Source organism: Rhinolophus sinicus, chromosome 14 (assembly GCF_057876585.1).
Source record: "Rhinolophus sinicus isolate RSI-liver-muscle chromosome 14, RSI-T2T, whole genome shotgun sequence".
Taxonomy (NCBI): Eukaryota; Metazoa; Chordata; class Mammalia; order Chiroptera; family Rhinolophidae; genus Rhinolophus; species Rhinolophus sinicus.
In genome coordinates, this window is record NC_142514.1 from 51,968,666 (window position 1) to 51,987,382 (window position 18,717).

Sequence of the window (18,717 nt, forward strand, 5' to 3'; positions counted from 1 at the left end):
AAAACAGTTGCATCACTTCCTAGAAACATAAGTACATGTCTTTCCAACCATTGTTTTTCTTTTTAAAAAGTATGGGGGAGGGGAGTACATAAATACAGTGATGAAATGAAAAAGTATGGTCAATAGAATTTTATTTCCACAATCTAGAAGTCAGTATCAGACCAACAATATATGCATTAGAAGCAAACACTGAATAATGTTCTGGGTGATCAGGAATAGCCTTTAGAAGCTGCCAAAGCAAGAATATGAATTGGTGTTAACAGTTGGACTTAACATCAAAGAGACTCGGAGAGACAGTTGACACACAACCCAAGATGGGACTTTTATTAGCAGATAAAGCAGAGGTACAACTGTTTGTTATGCTCTTTTGAAGATCTGTCTGCACACAGGCACAGATTTGTAAATAAAAGTCCCAAATAAGCAAGTCTGACTCAAGAAGACAATAGCTGGACCACCATTGCCATCTGTGCTCAATAATAGCATTGTATACATTTTTGAATGCCCCCTTGTTTAAATAACTTTGTAAATCCTTAATTATCCTCTTTTTAATGGGGAGCATCTAGTTTCCCTTAAAATTCAAACTCTACATGAGTTTATTGCTCTAATTTGGAAGCTACCAGGGAAGAGATCTGACTAGTCAAAGCAGCAAAGTCAACCTGAGTTGATAATATAAGTGCAGGAATTCCCAACACCTCCCACTCAAATGAATAGAGCAATTTGACTTCAGTCTAATTTGATCACATAAAATCTGACTCTAATGACATAAATATATTTCCCACTACTTGCTTTATGAGATTTTCACTGTTTATTTATTTACAGGAAAAACTTCCAGATATTTCAGTGTCAGAAATATGACTATTTTTGAATTGTCTTTCTTAATTGGAGCCAGGACTGGTATGCATCACTGAGATTTTTATTCAGTCCCTAAACCTGTTAAATCCCAGAAGCAACATCATGTTAGGTCATATGACTTTGGAGTTGAGATTTGGCTTCTTACCTTGATTAACCAACCCTTTCTAACAGGTTGAATTGTTTTCCACCACCCCAACCAAATTCAGATGTTGAAGTCCTAACTCCCAGTACCTCATACTGTGATCTTATTTGAAAATAGAATCATTGCAAATGCAATTTATTAAGATGAAATCACATTGGCGTAGACTGAGCCTCTAATCCAGTATGGCTGGTATTCTTATAAAAAGGGGAAATCTGGACAGCAGACACACAAACATGGGGAGAACACTATATGGGATGATGTAATGTGTCTACAAGCCAACGAAGATTGCTAGCAAACCACCAGAAGCTAGGCATTCTCCCTCACAGTTCATGAGAACAACTGGAAGGAACCAACCCTGCCAACAGCTAGATCATAGACTTCCAGCCTCTAGAACTGTGAGAAAATAAATTTCTATTGTTTAAGCCACTCACTATGTGGTATTTTGTTATGGCAGCCCTAGCAAACCAAACCAGTACCCCTTATCTACTGTTGCACCAGCAAATAGTTTCATTGGCTGATTAGTGATTCCTTTTTTATCTCTGTTCCTGTTCACTAAATGGGAATATTTGCATATTAGCAGTGATCTCATGAGTTAACCTTCAAAAAGGGCTACTTAAAAAAGTGAACAATATGTTTAAGCATTGGCCTTGGCCTTTGAAAGGATAAAGAAAGATGAGACTTGATAAAAACAGTTTGTCACCTGCTTACACCTTCCTTAAATGTATATACAGCAGTTCACTTGGTACCCGCCAATATTGAAAAAAACCTTTTATAGAAATGTAAACCTCAATCAGTTAGAGCCAGCTGGGGGGTCAACCAATGTCGTTAAGTGGGTGGGAAACAACAGGATGATTTCAAGTAGGAAAATAAATAACAAAGTATCTTTGCTCTCAGGAAGGAGAGAGGGGCTGTGGCCCTGATCTGTTGGGAAATCAACAACAACATAAAAAATCAGTTAGGGATCCACAAAGTCAAGCTACTCCTTAGAAAATAGGAAAGGAGGTAGTGATGTCAAGGGAAGAGCAGCAATTAACCCCTAGGTTGAAGTTATGACTTTCCTCGTCCTAGGAGAATTTGGACTAGATGAGTTTCCTAAATTGCAGCTACACTCCCAAATTCCCATTCTCTGGACTGCATTTGACAAGTGTAGGGCTCAAGCTTTAGTGTACATGAGAATCACCGGGAGGACTTCTACAACAGTTTGCTGGGCTCCAGTCCCAGAGTTTCTGATTCAGTAGGTCTCTATTGGGACCAAAGACTTTGTATTTCTATTTATTAGAAATTACCCCCAAGTTATGCTGATGCTGCTAGCCTGGGGATGATACTTTGAGAACCCCTAGACTACATCAACGTCGTCAAGCCTGCTAGATGAAAAGAATCACCTGGAAGGAACTTAGTTTTAAAAATATAAAACACCAAGTCTCATGCTAGACTTTCAAACTCATAACCTCCAGGGAAGAGACTAGGTTTTTCTATTTTAACAAATTTTGGGTGTTTAGTATGATCAGGCACGTTTGGGAAATGCTGCACCAAATCTCCATGAATTTCGTTTTAGCATCTGTCATTTTCCCATGTGGTACCAAATGGGTGGGTTTTGCAATAGACAGTAGTTGTGTGATGAGTTACGAGTAGCACAACCACTGGGTTCTGTAACCCTAATATGCTGGCCCTATAGGCCAACCATAGAAACCCACTCCTTTTCATAAACAGTTTCCCTGGGAGACAATTAGTATCACTGGCCCTGGTACCATGATTCAGTCCAGAGACCATCCTGAAACAGGCTCGGATGATGTAGTCTTTACTGACAACTCTCCCACTTCTCTTTTAGCTCCTTTTTATCCCATAGCCCCATCTGGCTCTGAATATTAATGGGGGCTCTAGCCACAGGCTGTTTCCTCTTTAACTTCACAAGCATTTGCATGTGAGTTATGCTCTAGGAAGTTTTATTTAAAAATCACTTCCACATTTTTGGCAGGAATATTCTTGCTGGCACTTGCAGAGGAAATCCCATTGGTTCAGCAACTAGATGATGGTAATTCAAATTAACTCTATAAAGGATGGTTGGAGATTTGCAAAGATCTTACAGTAAAATTGCTTGGGGCTTTATTATGCCCATGTGATGCTTTGGTACACACATAATTCCTATCTTGCAGATCCAAATTCCAGCCACTTACTCAAAATCGAGTCATCCTATAAATGATTTTCTTTGGACCATCTTTTGCCTTGGGGAATTTATAGTGGTTTTAAGAATAATGGTTTTACTCATATCATCTCTAAACTTTGCATCAACTCTATAAGGTAGGTGTTACTTACTCTCTTTTAAAAATAAGGAAAATGAGGGTAAACACAATTAAAAAACAGTTTTCATGGTCACTCTCCCAAAGTTGCGATGCTCTTTCTCAGTTTTGTCTGCTACATCCACCTGTAGGTGTGGAGTTGAAATTCAGCTCCTATTCTAAGTTAAACAACATAGCTGACTAAAAGGCAAGTAATTTTATATGCAGGCTTTTATATATCTCATTTATCCTTTTTCTAACTGCAACCATCCCATATTTAACAAATATGTAGTTGTTTTATTCAAAAAGTCTAAAGAAGACTCCCTTGTATGCTCAAGTTTAAAGACTGACCAAAATGGCACCACCTTAAAGAGGAATAGAAAATAAGAATCAACTGTCAACTAAACACCACCCTTGCCCACAGTGTGCATAGCTAGTTGTCTTCAGTATCACTCACATAGATTGCAGTCTGGTCACTTAGACTCTCCATCAAATTTTTATTGAGCAATTTCTATGTGTTTAGCACTGTGTTGGATTCTGTAGGTACAAGAGATAGATAAAATATGGGTCCTGCCCACAAGGAGCTTACAATATGGTTGAATATTTAAAAAAAAGAAAAGAAAAGGAAATACTACAAAAGCTCTTAAAAATACATATTGTACAAATTATTTTTATAAAAAAATATTTCAGATAATTAAACCAAAACAAAACCTTAGAACATAAATGAAACAAAGAGACACTTTTATCCATGGGATGAGCCTAGAGATGTTTTGAATTAATAAAAATTCAGTAAAAGCCTGGATTAATGAAAAATGAGCACACATATTTTTAAGACAGCAAGTAAACATTTTTCATAATAATTAAAAGTATATCAAGCAAGTATATTTTATACAGATCCTTAAGGTACCTAAATAGTTACAATTATCTTGACAACAGGTTCCTTTTGAATGTACTTCCAACTACTGAGGATGTTGATAAATTTTTGTTCTAAGTAGTTTATGTAGTTTCCTTATAACCTGGATTTCATTATTTGTTTAATTTTTAAGTCATTCTTGTAGACAGTAAAGTGGCTCAGTTCAACTCTGCCTGAATTTTTATATATTTCATGGACCAAAGTTCACTTATAACTGTAAGATACATATACACATTTACATATAAAAAGATAATGACTAATTTTCTCCTCCCTCCTTGGGATAATTTGGATAAATATAGCTTCTGATGGAAGCTCAATCTTCTGACCCTAACATTCCGTTTTCTTACCTCTCCCTGGCTCTAAGATCTTGGCATGGCTTGGCATGCCTCTTCCAATCACTCTGGTCCATCCTCTCTTGGAAGCAGCATAGCTGGGTTGTTTGTTTGTTTGGTTGGTTGGTTTGTTTCACATTGGGTTGCAGTGTACTGAATGAAAGCACTGGTTTTGCAATAGGAGGGAGGGAGGTTAGGCAGTTCATTTCTTCCAATGCAAAAGCCATAGGTCTAACATTACACAGAATATATGTTATCAGGAACCAGGTCTATACAGCCCACTCATAAAGCAGCATATTAATACCACTAATTGTTTTGCATATGTATCCCATAGAGTGTTATAGCAATTACTATAATTACAATAAAATGTAGATTAAGCACCATTTCTCTGCATGTAGCATTTTTTGTCAGAGTTGCTAAGAAATTTATTTTATTTTGGAGTTTAGTCCTATCCTCAATATAACCTCATTATATAATTATGGGAATCTATGTTTATTGACAATACTAAAGAAAATAAAATGAAGGCACCTGTTAAAAATCAGTATTTATTCAGTGTATTACTGAATCATAATCCAGAATATTTGATGTCATAGAGCGTATTATTTTTGGGTGAATTTAGTATGCAATGGATACATTTCTGTGGATTAAAAACAGAAGTACTGAAAGTATTTCATACTGAAATATACTGTCTGTATATCAGATTTCAAACTCATTGGACAAAGATCATTCCTAATTGTCTGAGAAATATCATCACCAACTAGTCATTCTTTTTCAAACTTTTCCAATCATTTTATTACTTTATTACTTTCACATGTAGAACTTCAATAAAAATTATTATATTAAACTGCATGTGACTATTCTCCCTGGATATAACATTTTTAAATCAGGAAAGTTTAACATGAAGTTTCCCAAGTTGAACAACAGCATAGAAACAAAGGGCTTCCTATCACTTTCATTGAAATTTGCAACTGTTAATCTTGTACATAAATTGTTCCTTCATTGAGAATTTACCTAATAAACAGCATCTTCCTTGGTGTCAGATACAGAACTAGTGCTAAGAGACCTATGAGGAGAATATAAGAAAAGGGTCCTGACCACCATGAAATAGAATTTTGTCAAGGGAAAAAGAAAATAATGAAAATATTTAAGGAATAATACAATAATCATCAAAATGAGCACTATAATGACTTCAGAGTTAGGGATAGAGATGAGAAGAGAACACAGATACTTAAATTGTCCAAGGCCTAAAGACAAGGAGAGATTTGAACATGTGGAAGATGGGCAGGTTTTGCACGGTTAAAAAATAATCGTGAAGTATTATAAACAAGAAGAATAGCATCCAGAGATCTGAAGTTGATTCTGTCCATGACATTTAAACTCACACAGTCAGGAAGCCACTCTATAGTTGAAACTGAGATCATATTATATAGTTGGAGATAAGTCTGGATAAAGAAATAATCATACTTAATACTTACTGAGCACCTATTATGTTACACTCACTTTACATACATTATCACAATAACTCCATGTATAACTACTATTAGCATTGTATTATAGGTTAATTCATTGAGACTATATGAGATTAATTAACTTTGTCAAGGTCATAGAGCTAGTGAGTGGCACAGCCAGATTTAAATCCAAGTTTGATTCTAGAACCCATGCTTTTATTACTACATCACATTGTTTTATAAATGGAATAGCATTGTAGCAAATCTCACATCCTACTCTGCTATAGGGAGAACAGTCAACCCGGAATCAAAATACTTGAACTTGGATCTGATTTCTTAGTTATATTAGCCATGTGACATTGGACAAGCTCTCTGTAAACTTTACCCTCTTTTGTAAAACTGAAATAATCGATGACAGCTAGACAACCACAAAGATGGATGGACAGACAGACGTGCTGGCATGCACACTCCTAGGATGGTTGGCAAATTCTACTTGCTCAATAAAATTTGGTGAATTTAAACCTGAATTAAGGGATTGTGTACAGCATCTGCTTTGCGTTTTCCCATAAGGTATTTTCAAATACAGGTTTGAATGAAAAGAATTATAGTTTACAGCTAATTCACAACTGGTTCAACTATTTAACAGAAGTGAATCAACTATTTTGGCTTAATTTAGTTGGTAGAAATGATAATGGAGTCACATTATAGGCTCTTACGGCAAAACCACTGATACCATATTACAATCTCTTCCCAAGATGTCTTTGTAGGTGACAGCATGTCCTTTCCTTAGTACAGCTCCTAAAGAAGGGACACTCGATAAGTATGTGTTGAGTGAAGAGAAGAAGGGGAAGGAGAGAAAAAGGAAGGGAAGTAAAGGCCACAGAAAGAAAGGCTGATTGAACTTATAAGCAAGTAAGATCATATTAGCTGAAAGATATTAGATGACTCGAAGTACTTTTTAAAAGTCCACAGGATTTCTTATTTCAGTTAAGATAAAATAGATTTCTTTCTTTCATAAGATAGTAACAAAATTTAGTATTTGATAACTATGTCACTTCTTAATTTTGCCTTTTTGTATGCCACCGGAGAATAAATTTGAAGAAATCCTGAATTGATAGAGGTATTATCAGAAGGCTGTGCCTGGATTTTTTATTGCTTTAACTCAACGGCTAATCATCTAGCCACATCATTGTCTTCTATGACTCCTCCAGAGAACCCTAGCTGCATCACTCCTTTCAGTCTTCAAAGACAGAGAAACAACAATGAAGCTGATTCCTGAGTTACTAAATGACACATAACCAGAATATAGACATAAGGACCTTGACTTCAAGCTTAGCCCAGGACACAACATCTCCAAAACATTAGTCACACATTTTGCCTAAATGTCTGTTGTCATGGTATATAGTCTTGCCTTCGATTAGATCCTTTTCTGTCTCAAGTTTATGTCCTATTAATTGCATTCTTGCTTTCAATATGTGACTTTACGTTATCAAAAACTTATACTGATTTTTCAAACTCATTGTAAAATTAAAATAACCACAGAAATGTAAAGATGTCCACATTGGTTGAGACTCAGGTGATGATTTGAAGTTGGCAACACACTCCTGGAAGATGGTTTTTTTCCTTTTTTCTCACTTTTTCACCAATCATCTTCTGTGAAATTCTGCCCAACTTCTTAAATGGGTACTTAAAATCCAGTCCAAGAAGCCAATTTAGCATTTAGAGGCATGGGTTATAATAATAACCCTGGTCTCAGTGAGTATTACTGATGAGGAATAAAAACATCAAAAGAAAAGATAAAAATGAAGAAACAATCTAAATCAAAATATAAAACTCTTCTCAGGTGGGAAGAAACGCACAAACTCAGGAAAGCAGGAATTGCAATAAAAAGTCCATCTCCGTTCTTTCATTATCTATTAGAATAGAGAAAAAGATGTAATATGCATGAATAGGGTTCCTTCTTCTTCTTCTTCTTCTTTTTTTTTTTTTTTTGGGGGGGTATGGTGTGAGGAGTAAGAAATATAAATGTGTTAGACATTAACTAAAAGCAACTTAAATAACTGGATTTTGAATCACTTTAGTCTCTGGGTCATTTAATTATGCTAAATATATGCTTTTTTTCTGAGTAATTTTTCTGGTTTCCAAGTTTGCCATTCAGAATAATCAAATCATGAAGCTATATCAATTGTAGACACATCAAATGGTCAAATAATGTTGCCATTAAAACAAGCCCCAATCAGTATATAGCTATACCCTATAAAAATACAAGGAGGAATGCAGATTTAAATAGCTATGAAACACTTTTTTTTCTCCTATCAAACCAACAAAGGATTGTGTATGTATGTTTTATAAGATAACTTAGAGTGCTGGTAAAAATGAAGCAAAGCAGAAACTCTCACACATTGCTGGTGAAAATTCTAAATCTCTGTAATTCTTTTGGAAAGCAATCAGACTCTCTGTATCTTTGAAGAATATTAAAATTTTACATATAATCCTAGTGATGATGTTGAAATAAATGAAAAGTCTGTTTAAAAAATAAATAAATAATAAAAATTTACATATTATTTATTCCTTAAACTTATGGTAACAAATAAATAAAAAAATAGACATGGTAAAACAATCACAAATACTTTTTTTTAAAAAGCCCTCTGCATTTCAGTCTTTCAGTAATTTATCATGGTGCCAAATTTGAGCACAGATTATGATTAAGTAAACTAATAGACTATTATATAAATATTAAAATCACTTTAAAATAATTTGTTAAAAATAATAATAATAATTTGTTAATAGTCTGAGGAATGCTTATTTTACTTATGAAATAAAAACAAGATACAATAATGCATATATAATGTTATCATAAATATGTAAAACAAAATCAAGTTAAATTACAGGGGAAAAGAAGAGAAAGAAATATACTAAAATGATGCATACTATATCTCTATTGAAAAATGCAGTTAGGTTTTCCTCTGAAGAACAGATGTGATTATCTTTCAGTTACCTCAACCCTGGGAGAACAAATGGCCAAAGAAATTGAGCTACTTGAATGTCCACATCCCTCATAACAACTTTTGCTGAGTAGAGGAGTTATTATACCTGGCCTTACCCAGGGAATGAATAAAATGAACACACTGACTTTCCATTAAATTGAGTTGAACTTATTTGAAAAGCAAAGCATGGAACTTTTCACATTCTCTTATTTTAAAAAAAAGATCATACAAGCAATAATACTCAGAGGTTATTCATTCAATCAGCCCTACAGTCAATAACAGAAATATTGAAATGAGGTGTTTGAGGGAGAAAACTAATGTTCAAAATTTAATATGGCCAACTGTGCATCACATTTGATATTATGCTCTGCTTTCTAGAGTGTTCTTTCATTGAAATACATGTTTTACACAAAATAGATCTAATCAAAAGGGCAAGCACGAGTATGCTAACCATATTGTGAACACACAGATCTGATGTCTACTTGAAACAGGGGTAGCTTTGCCTTAAAATACTCCTGAAGACCGTGCTTACTATAAAAAAAATCAGTGAAAAACAGGCTCTTTCACGTCGAGAGTTGATCAGTCACAAGATCAGACTGGAGCCAGTTTCAGAAAGTTCTTAGTTGGAGGAAATTTAAGTGAAATTATAAAAACAACAACAGCTCCTCTAAGAAATCTAGTCCTCCTTAATCAGATATGCATGCTTAATTTCCATTTTAATTCTTAGAGATATTCTGCCTTTGTAGCACAAGCTCAGATGAGAACAGAGAGATGCCGGAAGGCTATGCGGTAAACCCAGGCAGCTCCTAAATCTCACCTTTCCAAATGGTCACTCCCCATCAAGGTTGAGGAACACCGGTGGGGTAAGGAAGTGGAGCTGGATGCATAGTTGCTTGAGTGGTGCCTGATCTGTGAACAGATAGAAAGTTTCAGTGGACAGAATTATTGATTACAACTTTTTTTTTTTAATTTATTTTAAAAATTTTTGGGAGTGACAATTGTTAGTAAAATTACATAGATTTCAGGTGTACAATTCTATATTACATCATCTATAAATCCCATTGTGTTTACAACTTCTTTTGTCGATGACACTTCCTTAAACATTTTCAAAGAAAAGCAAAACCAAACTCTGTGCATCAGCTCACATTGGCTATGATGAAGTAAGTAAAGATGCTTTAGCTATTATCTTCCCAAGACTATCTCGTTCCTGCTTCCATGCTTTGACTCACACTCTATTTCCTCCCACCGGATATTGAGAGCAGAGACCATGTCTTATATGATTTCTAAATCCCTAAAGCAGTTATCACAACACTTGTTAAATGCTGAATGGAAACTCACTGGCTTCAAATGATGGGTGTAGGTAAATCTAATTCTACCACTCCCCAGCTTTTGGTGACTTCCTGTTTCTCTTCAGATAAAGACCAGAATTCTTAACATGACCATCAAGGTCCTGTTTGGTCTAGTCTCTGGTGGCAACTCCAACTCTGTTTTACTTCTTTTGCCCTTTTGCTCTTGTGTGTTCAGGCCCACTAGCCTTCTGTGAACTTCATGAACAGTGTCATCCTCCTTCCTTCCTTAGGGCTTTGCATTGGAAGTTTCTTCTTCCGAGAGTGCTGGTCCATTTCTAATCACCTGAGCTGACTTTTACTCATTCTTCAGATCTCAGCTTGGAAAATTACTTCCTCAGAGAATATGCCGTGGACTAGGACTGGTCGCCCACTCTGTGCTATCCACTATTTTCCTTTCAGGAACTCGTTGTAGTTTGGAATTAATAGTTATTTGTGTGACTGTTTAATATTTGTCATTATCGCTCAGCTACAAGTTTCAAGTTCCGTGCCTGGTTCTTCTTACCACTGTGTCTCCAGCAGCTCTCACAGTGCCTGGCACACAGATCATGGTCCATAAGTATTTCTGGCATAAATGACCAATGCTGTGTAATTGACCCTGAAGCCAACCCCTCAACAGCATTCTCCAAATAAGAGCTTAAATTCAGGAGATGCAATAAAAAAAAATTTTTTTTTAATACTGAAAAATATTTCCTTTTTATGCATTTCTCGGTAATTCTCTTACAAGAAATAGCAAAATGAAGTAATTCTGGTAACAAATTCTTCTAACAAATTGTTACAAGAAAAAAATGGAATGCAATGTTTCCTTAGTCTATCTTTTATATTGGATTCCTAGAATCCTTTTTTTCTCAGAAGTTGAATTAAGATCATCTTAAACAGCATGCCCATCCCAAGTGGCATGACATTACACAAGATGCCTAGACAGACATGTAATGCTGCAATTCTTGACAGTGTTAAGCAAATTGATCATTTCTTTTTTAAGAAGGCACTGCTATTTGAAGGAAAATAAAATGGCATGTCTTTGCAACAAAAATTATACATTGGCCAATACCTATTTCAAAGCAAACATAAAAAGTTTAGTGGTACTTTTTATTGAAAAACTGTAGTTCTGGAAGAGAGTTGAGGTCAGAGTAGGAAAAAAACCAAAAAACAGGTTTTCCTATTTATTCTCCGAGACTTTCAGAATCCTCTGTCTGAGAAGACCCTTTGTATGTTAAAGAACAATCTGGCTGTGTTCCTGAGTTACAAGACCACAAGTTTTCTCTTCCTGATATTATGCTGCTTAGGCTCTTATTTAGAGACTTGCTTTAACTAAGTGAGTGCACTGGGGGTTGCATTATTTGCTGGCTCAACTTTAGGAGCAGATACAACTGCAGGGATATCATGGGCCTCCACAATATCAAGTAGCAGAAAAAGACAGAACTAAAGAAATGAGGACTGCAAGGTGATAAGTGAAGAACCAGGGGTTCTGAAATGTGGAATGATTCCCTATTACTTCTCTGGAGGGCCTTGTCTCTCTTACAGATACTTTCCATGATTCACTCCATCGTTCACATCAGAAAACTCTGCTGCACTGTCACACCTCATTTCTGCAGCTTACTCTGCCTGAAGCCAGTGGATCATTCATTTCATGTCAATTTTCTTTCCTATGTGTCTGTTTTATTTCATCCCTTGTTGCCAGTCTTTGTGCCTCATTCTTCTTGGCTAATGTATCAGTTTGAACTCTATGAAAGTCTCATTTTTGTTGGGTCAAAATGGTTGAATATTGGAAATTATATATGACTTAATCTAGTATCAGCCTTCTAACTAACCTGTGTTTCTGATCTGAGTCCTTCTTCTCTCGAACACATCCTTCCTATTGTTTCTAAGGCAAATCTTGGCAAGTTCTAAATATCTTTGAAGGTGCCCCATTACCATTGAATAAAGCTCTGAAGGACCTAAGGCCCATCACTGAGCTGCTCCTCCCTACACCTCCAGGTTTACCTCCTGCCGCTCCTCCTTATGTGGGCTTTGCTTTGATCCTCTAAGCTACTCATTCTTCAAGAAGCTGAACAATAATGAATGTCAACTACAATTTTATATATGTGTTTATATATATATATATTTATATATATAGTTACAATAAGTGGAGTACAGCATTAGGAATAGAGACAGTGGAAATGTAATGGCTGTATGCAATGTCAGAGGGGTAGTGGATGTGGGGAGGGGGTTGTCACTGTGTGATGGATATAAATGATAAATATCTAACTATTACATTGTTTTGTGCATGTAAAACTAACTTTAAAAAATGTTTTAAAAAAAGAGAGAGAGAGAGAGAGAGAGAGAGAGAGAGAGAGAGAGAGAGAGACGTGCCAATGCTCTTTCATGCCTAATTACTGTGGAGTTTGTTATTCCTTTCTAAAATGCCTCTCTCTACTTCTGTCCAGAATTAATTAGACTTATCCTTGGCGACCCAGCCTTTCATTTGCTGAGGAAGTATCATCCCTTCTATGATATTTCATAGCATTGTATGCATTATTCAATATGTACTTATCAGATTGTACTTATTGGTCTGTCAGTTTTTCATGCTCTGATTCATAGTAGGAGCCCAATAAATGTTTGTGACTAAAATAGAATTCTAAGCAAATGGTTGGCTCTCCTCAATGGTCAGTGTTATGAGACCAAAGACTGACCAAACTTTCTAGCACACATAAGGACTTACCTGGTGTAAAGTACTTTACCAGGTCTGATGATATGCTCGTATTTTAAGTTTCCCTTGGCTCTAGAACTGTGTAGTCTCTTTATGCTCCACATCATACTATGAGAATATCCATGGTTACATCTCACTTAACCATGTCACTCTTCTTCTAGACTCAGTGCACTTTTTTGAATGAGTGCATGAATGAATGAATGAATGAAGTCTATCTTAGACTGAGTATTCCTAGAAGTAGATCCTGAGCCAAGGCTTTGCATGCCAGTGATTTTTAAAAAAATGTTCTCCCAGGAGAAAACAGTAAGGGAGTGGGAAAGTAGAATAGATTAGGAGAAGAAGCCAAACAAGGGTGAAAATTTAGGTGATTCAGCCTCGGTTTGACTCTTTGAGAAGTCTGGGAGTATGAGTTATACTTCGAAATTTGTCCCATCTCTAGACAAGGGGTCAGGGATTTCTACACCAACTTCCATCAGTCCTTGCTGCCTTAGGAGTAAATGAAACTCTTAGGCTTCATTCTGGTTCTGCCCATGAGTGAGCCTCTGGAGGTCTCAGTGAGCAGTTAGCAGCGAAACAAGCAGAAGCTGGGGATGGGTACACAGAACAGGTATATGGTACATCACAGAGAGAAACTGATGGTAAAGGGAGGTAAGAAATTGGACCACACTTACAGAAAGGGACTCTAACTGTATGGGGTACACTTCCAGGTAAATATTTGGCAAGTGAAGTTTATCTGGTAGAGGAGGAAGCTGCCTATGTGCATAGATTGAGGAACTCTGGGGAGTGTCCTACAGAAAATAATCTTCTCCACTTCTGGTACTGATGCCTGGAATCCCTTTAGCTAAGCACAAAACTGTTTCATCTGAATTGAGAAGCAGTATTTAAAAAGGGTGTTACCTTAGGTGGAAGGGAGAAAAGGTAGAAACACGTGTGAAGAACCCACCCTATGTCAGGTGATGCCAAACTCTTTCACACTTAATTCCATTTACTGCTTTACCCCTTTAATACATGGACTTTCACCCATATGGGTCTTTCCTGAGAATGTAGGATGCAGAAGTACTAGCAGGCCTTTCTTAGACACCTTAGCTCTCACCACCATGAAGATGGTGTCCTTTACGGTGCCCAAGATCTTCCTGCTCAAAATCAATCCTCTTTCTTCTGTTTCAGCTAAGCTCATAGTGTTTTTCCCAAATTGCCAAATATTTATGATACCCAATCTGCTAGCAAAACTGGTCCGGTCTCTGGATATGAGAGCCCAAAGATTTCAGTTAATGCAGCGGTATTTACTAAGTCATATTATTACAGGATATTAAAGATTCCAGTTAAGATAGAAAAGACTGTGTGTGTGTGTGTGTGTGTGTGTGTGTGTGTGTGTGTGTGTGTGATCCCCAATTTGAATTTGATTCTTGGATTGAATGATTTTCCTGTGGCAGTTGTGGTAGAAAGATTGATGTGAGGGGTTACTCTAGAGAAAACCTGAATGCAGCCCAGTTGCTTGGTCTACTACTATGGCTTGTTGGTGGCCCCTGGGCTGCCTGAGGATGCCTGATGCCTGTGTTCCTGGAGCCACTCTGCCTCTGTCTAGTGAACACTGTTAGGCTGTCTGTGAGGTTTCTTCCAGCATGATCCAGCTACCCCACAGGGCTGTAGCTACTCTTTAGCATGTCATTAGAGTTCCTTCTGCTCACCTCACATCAGCTCACTAATTCCTCCCCATCCACTGCCTGACCCTGAACAGCTGAGGGGCATGGTGGTCTGCATTGTTGTCTTCAGAATTTCAGTGCTACCTTCGTAGCATATTACAAAGGCTAGCTGGATTCCTGAGAAATACAGAGAAAAATATTTGATAGTTACTTAACCTCCCAGCATCTCTAGTTACTTGTGTCCTGGTTACACATCATCCTGACTCCACAGCTATACCATTGCTCTTCCGTCTTTCTGTTCACTGGCTCCATTCCATCCACCTTCAAATATTTTACACTTCCCTTATCTTGGGAAATAAAATACACAGAAACACCTGTGCTTAACTGCTTGATTTTATTTCCCCCTTTCTGTAAGTGTGGTCCAATTTCTTACCTCCCTTCACCATCAGCTTCTCTCTGTGATGTATCAGTTTCTCCTATGTCCTCTCCCTTCAACCCCCTCCTAAATAATAACCCCAAATTCTAAAGTACTTTCTCTTTGTCAGGCACTGTTCTAATCATTTTACAAATATTAGTTTATTTTATTTTTTGACGCTGGCACTATCATCATCTCCTCTTGACAAATGAGGAAACAAAGGCTCAGAGAGAGAAAGTAACTTGTCCAGGGTCACCCACAGTAAGTAGCAGAGCGTGGCTTCAAATGCAGGCAGTCTGGTTCCAGAATACATGCTAACTATACTCTACACTGCTTCACTGTCTCCGACCCCCTATAATTGGATTTCATCCCTTTGACTGTAAAACTAGGCTCTTAGAAACTTTGGGGATTTACTGTCATTTCTCTGGCATTATATTACTTGGGCTAGATACACCTGGACTGCATATTAAGATATAATATTTACAACATTGTCACTCTCTTTTTATACAAGTATAACAAGACTTTGTTAATCTGGATGAACAAATCATTCTGATGAGGGCTGACATTTTATATTTTCATGATATATAGAAGGGGTTAATTGGTCAAAGTAATAATATAAATCTGTCCAGGCAGAATTTGACCTACTCCAGGGGGGGGAAATATGGATCATTTTGGACTGTTCAAATGCCAATCCAGTTTTCTGATACCCAATGAGTTTTACCTGATCCAGAAAATAACATATATTATGCGTGTCTTGATTCCTGCCTTGAAGAAATGTGTACTCTAGGGAAACAATTGAAATAATAAGAGAGTGGCAGAAAGTGGCATATAATCACTTATATGGTTAGGTGAGATGTAACCATGGCTAGTCTCATGGTATGATGTGGAGCATGAAGAGGCTACACACTTCTAGAGTATGACGTGGTGACTTTTGCCAACACCTAATTTGGTAGAATTCACAAGGCATATCCTGAGAGCTGGCGAATTCTCAGGCACCAGGCCAGCTGTCACCAAAAGGGTGCTGATCCCTGTGAGAGGAAACAAAACTGCATATGTTAAAGCTAAAAGGAGTCTTGGCGATCACACAATCCAATTCTCATTTACAGAGGGATATATAAGGCAAAGTTATTTTTTTATAGTCACAAAGCTAGCTTGCAGCAAAATCCTGTCTGGAATTCAGCTTCCTTATTTCTGTTCGACCCATCATAGGGCCCAATAATCAACCTGTAGATTTCATCCAATTATAAACACCACTAAAGTACAACAGTTATTCGGCAAACACTTGTTTCATTAAAAAAAAAGAAATTGTGGATAACTGAGCAGAGTGAAAAACTAAAAATGTATCAGTGTGACCTGGTCGATTGCACTAGTTAATGAGCCCCACAGGGACAGAGATGTTTATCTGTTTTTATTCCTGTTGACTGGGCCAGACCTGCCACAATGCAGCTTAATTACTATTGGACGTTTAAATGTATAATTTGTGTGCGTTTTTACTGAGAGTGTCTGTAAGTACATAGATATTATTTTCATTTCATAAGTGAAAAACATTAAGACTCAGTGAAGTTAAGTGATTTGCTCAAGTCAAGACCTAGAACCAGGATCAGAAACTAGGCCTTTGCCTCCTAATTCATTATCTAACTGTAAAAATATTGCTTTCTGATAAAAAAAAAAAAAATCACTCAGTTAATTATTCTATATAAGGGATAAAAATAGAAAGCTATCTTTATCCAGCCAATTCTAAGGAAATGTGTACATTTGTCACATTACCTACTGTCATTATTCACTTGCTGGTCTTGGAGTCGTTTCCATTCCAGGTCTTGCTATTTCACACGGTCAACAAGCCCTTCCTATGGATAGGGCATGCCTGCCCTTTGTGCTCTCCTCTCAGCGAAACAAAAGAGGTAGCCCAGTGCCTCTTCTAATGGGCCTCATGGCTCTCTGAGCAGCTAGAATGTCAATAAAGGCGCTAATGTCTCACAACCTTCTTAGTAGAACTTCATCTTTTGGGTTTTTACAGCCTCACTGTCCAACAAGATAACACTAACTAGGCATGTGACCACCGATACTTCTGTTTGAACCAAGGTCTTCTTAGGTTCTGTCTTTTCCCTCTTCTAAAAACATTAAAATATAGTCTAACGAGAACAGACCTTAAATACAGTTAACACTGGTTTCCTCGCAATAGTACAGATTGTAGGTACCCTAAGGATTCAGAGAAAGGCAACATAAAGTGATGGGTGGGTTGAGGTCCAGGGCTTGAAAGAACTGGTAGGGCGGTGGTAGGACGATGAGCAAAGACAGAGGCCTGAATGATTAAGAGTCAGGGAGTACTGACTGTAAAACGCTTCTCGTGAGAAAGAACGTAACAGTTTTTTTTCCATAGAATTTGCGAAAATCTTTAGAGACTATACTTCTACTTAGCCAATCAGTCATTTTTCTACTGCTAAGCAACTTTTAATTTCTTTTCCAACTAGTTGTCTTCCACTGAATGAACACATATAATGTTTCACTTAAGTATTTATTTCAAAATCCCTATTCCAACTTACCACCAAACAAGTGATTCTTGGTTTTTGTTTTTTTTAATGTCTGGGAAATCCTTTCTTCCCTAACCATTCTGCATCTTTCTTTGTGCCTTCTTTTATACCCACTCACTGTATCACTGCCACCTCCTTTAGTCCCCTAAGTGATTTCTCTGCCTCAAGTTTCTGCAGAGACTCTATAATCCATCCCTCATAAAATCCTACATTTAGCCACATGGCATAGAAGACAGTAGACTCAGAAACATATTACCTGGTAGAATCCTGGTTCCACTATCTATTATCTGTGTGACCATGAGCAAGTTAATGGAACTTGCTGGCGCTCAGTTTCCTCCTCGGTTAAATGGGGACAATGGTAGTAATTACCCCATAACGTTGTTGGTAGGATTAAAAGGGTTAATATATAGGAAGTGGTTAGACTAGAACCTGACACAGTGACATAGAGTAAGCTTTCAAAAAGTTTTAGCTATTACTATTTCAGCCACATTGGACATATCATTCATTATGCCAGACTCACTGATAGACCCTTGTAAGGGAAATTTCTCTAGACATAACCCCTGCTGAAGGGGCATCCGTAGGCTGCCATATTTGAACAGGGTTCTGTACACCCCAGGTATACCCAACTGGACAAGGTATGCAAACCTAAGGCATTGGCTAGCCACTGATTTATGTATAACCAGCTAGGAACAATGAACTGACCAGGCAAAGATTTCCTCTCATGAGAATCCAAAGTTGGAAATGTTAAGAAAATGAGAAAGTTAGCAGCAGGCCAGAGCCATGAGGAAACAGATACTGAGCAAACAAAAATTCTGAAGCTAAGAAATTATTTGACAGTAGAGATAAAGAATTGGCAATTGGTAATATAAACCCAATTCAACAGGTAGAAAATAGCTAGGTCCAATGATGGTGGAAGACTAACAGGGAATTACATTTATTCCAATGGTTGATTCTCTGCCTCCTGATCTGCCCTCTAACTCCAGCCTACATACTGCAGGCCATAATAATCCATTACAACAACCCCCCATTGCTAGAGCTAACCTGAGTGGTACTACATCTTACATCCCAAAGAACCTAAATAACTCAACAATGGCCCTGCAGACACCTTAGATAATGAGTTAGGGGATCCAATTCCAGATTTAG

At 37.1% G+C, this 18,717-nt stretch overlaps 1 protein-coding gene across 2 annotated transcripts in view; it reads right to left on the reverse strand.

Moving 5' to 3' along the window:
- Nucleotides 1–3,747: 3,747 nt before the first annotated feature.
- The window catches only part of PTGER3 (prostaglandin E receptor 3), an 87,558-nt gene continuing 72,588 nt past the window's right edge, over nucleotides 3,748–18,717 (reverse strand). Inside the window, exons 3-4 of one of the 2 annotated variants that reach the window (XM_019727751.3) lie at nucleotides 9,768–9,859; nucleotides 3,748–7,876 (exon numbers count right to left, since the gene is read on the reverse strand). In XM_019727751.3, coding sequence (XP_019583310.2) covers nucleotides 7,873–7,876; nucleotides 9,768–9,859 — 96 coding nt within the window. In that variant the 3' untranslated portion in view covers nucleotides 3,748–7,872. Of the gene's footprint in view, nucleotides 7,877–9,763; nucleotides 9,860–18,717 lie in introns of those variants that run through there. The other variant, XM_088791200.1, reaches the window with a different exon arrangement.